This window comes from Austrofundulus limnaeus, unplaced genomic scaffold (genome assembly GCF_001266775.1).
Source record: "Austrofundulus limnaeus strain Quisiro unplaced genomic scaffold, Austrofundulus_limnaeus-1.0 Scaffold928, whole genome shotgun sequence".
Classification (NCBI taxonomy): domain Eukaryota; kingdom Metazoa; phylum Chordata; class Actinopteri; order Cyprinodontiformes; family Rivulidae; genus Austrofundulus; species Austrofundulus limnaeus.
Window position 1 is genome coordinate 166,468 of NW_013953330.1, and position 6,033 is coordinate 172,500.

Below are 6,033 nucleotides of genomic sequence, written 5' to 3' on the forward strand. Positions count from 1 at the left end.
CTCTGATTGGTTGATGCTGGAAATCTGTCGCTACGTCACACAGTGGAGTCTCTCTGATTGGTTGATGCTGGAAATCTGTCGCTACGTCACACAGTGGAGTCTCTCTGATTGGTTGATGCTGGAAATCTGTCGCTACGTCACACAGTGGAGTCTCTCTGATTGGTTGATGCTGGAAATCTGTCGCTACGTCACACAGTGGAGTCTCTCTGATTGGTTGATGCTGGAAATATGTCACTACGTCACACAGTGGAGTCTCTCTGATTGGTTGACGCGGCGCGTCGAGCTGTAAAAGTTCAGATTTTCTAACTTCAACGATTTGCTCCTCAGCGCGTCGAACGCTCAGATCGTTCAAATCGTTCAAATCGCGCTGCTCTAATCGCGCTTGAGGCGCCGCAGCAGTTCCCGACGCTGATTGAAGCGCGTCCACCATAGACTTTGTATGTAAACCTGCTGCTCCTGATGCTGAAGTCGCGTTTGGTGTGAACGCACCATTATACTGTATGTATTAGCTCGGCACTAGTGTGACAAACAAGCTAAACTGAGGTCCTCCATCCATATTTTCAGTTGCAGCTGAGTCATTTTTGTGTTCCCCTCTCTGTCATGTGGATGGAGGACCTCAGTGATGAGAGGAGAATGTGYRGYDCTGAGCTAATACATATATATGGTGATAGCATCGGGACTAACGCTAAAGCTAACAGGCGTCCCTTTGCGTCCGATTTTGATGCGTCGGATACTCCCCTTGCGTCATTTTTTGACGAGATGGGTGGAATCTGTTGTCATAATTTCTGAAAGTGCAGAAAATGCACAAAAACTACCGTCCCAAAGCCTAAAATTACCTTTATTCACTTTAGACATCCTGTCCCTGACCCTATAACCATTTTTAGAAAATGTAGGAAATTCATGTCAACTACGTGTTCCAAAGCCTAAAATTACTTAATATTCACTGTAGACATCATATCCCTGACCCCAGTCCCTAAACTTAACTATTTATCCTGATCCCTCATGTTAACCTCAGACCCCCGACCCAAAGACCCCTGTCGGTGCAACCCGGAAAAGCTGCGAGCGGCAAAATAAGACGCAGAGGGAACTTTGGAAAAACTTCAATATGTTGACGAGTCGGGAGTGAGAATGTGTTAGATCATCAGATATTGTCCAAGATTAACCTTCAGGGTGGATATAGCTCGCTAGCAGCCTCGCACCGAGGACCTATCCACGTCATCATTTACCCAGAANTCTCCGCTCCGCTGCGGTCCGACCTCCGCAGCAAAAACGCACCCATTATAATCAATGAGAGTGTTTATACTGGCTGCGCAGGGGGGCGGTGAGTGGACGGCGATCCATCAAAAGTAGAACAGATCCTATTTTTGCCGGACACCGGAGCTGCGCCGGAGTCAATTTTTAAAGATTATGTCGCAGACTTCTTGAAATACTTGATTTGACTCAATTTTTTCTTATTTCAAGAATCTTACCAAGTAAAATTTTCTTACTCTACTGGCAGATGTTTTGACTTAATCTGAGTCAAATTTTCAGGTTGACGATAAATAATCTTACACATTCTGAAAACAAGATTATTATTCTTACACAATCAGTTCTTGTTTAGTAAATCAGTCTCAAAACAAGATCATAAAAAAACGTTTTGGCTGGATATCAGATTTTAAAACTTGGTAAGATGGACAGTTTTTGCAGTGAACACCCATCCCCCACCCCATCCCTCGTCTTTTTTTACAGCGATCCTTTTAAAAGAGTGATCAGCTGTTCATTTCAATTTTGTTCATTTAGTTAATTTCAGATAACTTACAGATTCAGTGGCACAAAAAGTTTTTTTTAATTATTTCAGCATCAGTCAGTGTTTCTCTTCATCTCTTCATATGAATCATAATTAACCATTAAACTCCTGGAGGAAGTGAGACTCATGTGTCTTACTGTGCATGCCTGATCAGGAAATCTTTGATCCACCCAGTGGGTCTAGTAAGCAAACCGTGGATGTGCATTACTCCCAGATTATTTACACCTGGTTTGAATGAACCACCCTAATTGAGAGCGGCTTGGTGTTCGTGCAACTGATTACGGCTGTTTACAAGTTGAAGGCTAGTTCAACCTCGGCTTACAGCTCATATCCTGAATTTAGAAATCTGCCTTTTGTGCAATAGGCCTCAGGTAAGTTTCAGAGCACTTGTTACAACAGAAACATAAGTACTTCCTCTTCCATGCAAACGATTCAAGGCTTAATCAATTCAGGTTTCCATCAAAATCCTGGCTAAATCCCTTATCCTAATGTCCTGATGCATCTCAGTAATCCAGGTAAAAAATCAAAAAGAAAAAAAAATTGTATACGTCATCTGGACGGGTTCTTCTCTAATGAGGAAGAACCCCTTATCCTAGATTCGTGCAATAGGCCTCAAATCTCCTTGTTCATCATTCCTTGTGACAAGTGCCTTGAGAATCAATTTATCCAACAATAAGTTCATTTAAGCTTTCATTTTTTTTCCATTGTAAAATCAAACTTAGGATAAAAAAGGTGGCTACTTTAAAAATGTAATATAGTATTTCATTTAGTTCAATTAGTTTCTTCCCTAATTGTCAGATTTGTTTATACATATTATAACTGAACAATTAAATTGGTAAACCTTTTTGTTTATGTATTATTTGTAGCCTTATTTGCTCTTGTCAACATNCTCTCTTTAAATGCGCAATTAAAGATCTTGAATAATTATGCATTTTGCTTAACCTTTTATAATTACATTTAATAAAGGAGGGTTTGAACTTTTAAGTACTTGTATGGTCTATATTTCACCTCGGTAACAGGTCAACTCAGAGGAAAGGAAACGAGCTCGGGCGGAGTGAGTGTAAGTTCGTGGTTGTTCGCACAACAGCGTCAAGAAGCCAGATGCAAGGACCAGGTGAGTGAATTAATAATAGGAAAAAAACTAAGACAAGTAAGCAAAACAGCAGGTTTCCGTAGACTGGGCTCTCTTTCCTGCAAGAAATTTGCATTTTTAAAATACTGACAATAATAATATATAAAAAAATGATCACAAGAGGAGGGCGCATACATACCACGCTACCAATTAAACACGTGTAATGGGAGGAAGACAACCTCACCCTTGTTGCATGGAAGCCCCGTCTATCGCACACACAGATGCAGAGACCAATATAAAACAAGCATACTAAACTAAAAATAAACTGTTTAATAAAACGCATACCGTCAGGAGGAGGAGGAGGCACTTGTGTCCTATGTTGAGCAGACAAACTTTTTCCTCAACTGAACAGAAAAAAACCCACCAGTTAACTCCAAAGATCCCAAAATCTGCCACCTTCAACCATGACTGTACTCACCAAGACAATAAGTTCATTAATGAACAGTCCGGCTGCAAACTTCTCCTTCGTTTTCTTAGAAAACCGTACTCCGACAGAGTAAATCAATTAAACCAAAACCAGTGTCATGCTGTGGCACTGGTAACCCAGAAGTTCAGTGAAAGGTCACAGTAAGGAAACTGGCTCACTTAAGTAGGGCACCCCCTTCTGGTGATTGGCCAACCAATTTACATGCTCAGTAAACTTGTTACAGGTAACACCCATTCTGCTACACAAGACTGATATTAGCCTTCTTATTATTTAAATTTAGCCCTACTCTTACTTATGGAGTAATGATCACTACCTATTGTAGATTTTTTATCAATGAACCAATCACAAATACCAGCTAAAACATTTGAAACAATTGTTAAATCAATAACTGTTTCCGTCCCCGTTCTTATATTAATTCTTGTTCCCCTTCCATCATTAATACATACTAGATTTTTCATTTCCATTAATTCTTCTATAATTTGTCCATTTTTATCATTACATTTACCCCACACTGTACTATTTGCATTAAAATCTCCACACCAAATRACTTTCCCTTCCAGATATTCTGTTAACTCCTCCATTCTTTCAATCGATAATGTTTTACATGGATTATAAAAATTTATTATTTTGAATTAACCTTCTTCTTCCCATCTCAATTACCACATATTCTAGTTCTTTCCCTTTCCCCAATATCTGATATTGTATCCCTTGTTTAATAAATATTCCACATCCTCCTCCACTTCCNATTTTATTCTATTATCTGTTCATGTATTTTTTCCTCTCTTATGGTTGTCCATTAACATCTGCTGGGGACACTTGTTTTTTGTTTTTTTAAGGTTTGACTTTCTAAAAGAGAGAAAACAGAAGTTATACTTATCATCTTACCAACAAGATTTGCCATGAGCTCCTCTATGGTGTTCTCAGCCCATGCCCATGGTCTGGATCCTTCTGTGTGACCATGGACCCCGCTAAAAAAAGAACAATAACACAATATTTAAAATAAGAGAAATATAAAAGTAAAATAAAAAGTTTTGATTTTTGGAATTAGTTTTAAGTCACGCACAATCTGGCCCAGTTGTCCAGCTCTTCTTCCAGATATTTCTTAACCATTTTGGGTTGAAGTCCAAGTGAATTTCCCGACAAGTATATGCAGTCTTTGCTTCCATCCACCACAGAGAGATCAGCTGCAGAAAGTCTCAATTAATCAGTAGTGCTCATCTGAAGTAACAGTAGACATATTTTTAGCTATTGTGAAGTGGGGTCCCTTAGCAAGATTAGATGACTTTTTGAAAAGCCTAAAATTAAAGATATTTTATGCTGATGCTGTGCTTAAATTTTTTATAACTCTCTGGAGTCCCTGGATGCCTAGGTGCATCCTAGTCATATGACCGATTTAAGTTGCTCTAAACCAATGATTTGAGAAAAAACTACAGACTTCAAACAATAAACCAGTTTTTAAATTGTGCTAATAGGTCAGTTAAAACCAGACTTATGATAGATGGTGCATGCCACTTTTTTTCAGAGAACAATTGTCCTATTTGAAGCGCTGTAGCTGCAGGCAGAAGGAAACACAGTAGTCTCATGAAAAAAAAAAGACTCAAGTACAACCCCAGTTTTATGATTCTCTCCAAACTCCTTTGCAACCAAGGCCCAAAGTTATTTGTGAAGCAGGAAGAAGAAAATAAAAGACATGAAGACAGTAATGTTGGGAGATGTGTTTGGATTTTATAATAAGAGTGTGTTTGAGTTAAAACAATTACGCAATCTGTGAATGTGGAGCAGTCCTCTGAGGTCTGCACATGGAGGTGGGGACAACGTGGCCTGCCCACCTGCTCGAGAACCATACTGGTTGAGTAACCAGAACCAAGCATCAGTTCTGATCTCTGGTGATTAGAGTAGGATGTTTATGCTAACCCAAACGTAAGCAGGTTCCAGCCACAGAGAACAACAGGAGTCCATCCAGATCCACTTTTCGAAAAGATATTTTTATTGTTTTAGCCACAGACAGTCCGAGCAACCAGCAGCAACACCGTCATGAAGGCAGCAAAAAGTAAAGAATCAGGGAAAAATAATAAATTCTACATGTAAATAAATTATAATTCTAAAATAAAACTGCAAGCAGTGATAAAAGGCCCTCGCGTACCAGGGCAATTCAAATTGGGTGTACATTTAGCTATTACAATCACCTGTTTTGTCTTGAGATTTGGCAGAGTGGTTAGGGGAGTCGTCCTGTAACTGGTAGGTTGCCGGTCTGATTCTGTCTCAGTCTTGGTGTCTTTGGGCAAGACACTTCACTTGCTTTGCCTACTGGGCGGGACTTTCAGTGAGAGCAAGTTTGGTTGAAGCAGCGGCTGCTGCGGTCAGACTTTGCATGTAAAACTGGCTGCTTTGGCTGCTCAAAATGCATTTGATGGTGGGAACCCAGCTTGACATCTCCTCCTGCACTTTGCTCCTGAGCTACTTGGACTTTGGTCTGTAAAACCTAAATATTAAATATATGTTCAGTGCGTCATTATCAAACAGATCTGTCCAACTCTTTGTGAGTGACTAAACTCTCTCCTGATAAGAGACTGCTGTGCGTCGCTGCGCTCGCAGGCCGAGTCTTTCTGTGATACTGCAGGGTCCCACTGTTCTAATTAAACCACATTAACTCTAACAGAACATTTGTTTGCCCCATATTAAAGCAAA

General features: G+C 39.9%; 1 protein-coding gene across 1 annotated transcript in view; it reads right to left on the minus strand.

The window, feature by feature from the left end:
• Positions 1-4,238: 4,238 nt before the first annotated feature.
• Positions 4,239-6,033, minus strand: part of LOC106533352 (kynureninase) — a gene marked incomplete at its 3' end in the record, with an annotated part of 9,040 nt that continues 7,245 nt past the window's right edge. Inside the window, 2 exon segments of the mRNA XM_014029618.1 lie at positions 4,239-4,313; positions 4,409-4,529. Of these exon segments, the coding sequence (XP_013885072.1) occupies positions 4,239-4,313; positions 4,409-4,529 (196 nt within the window).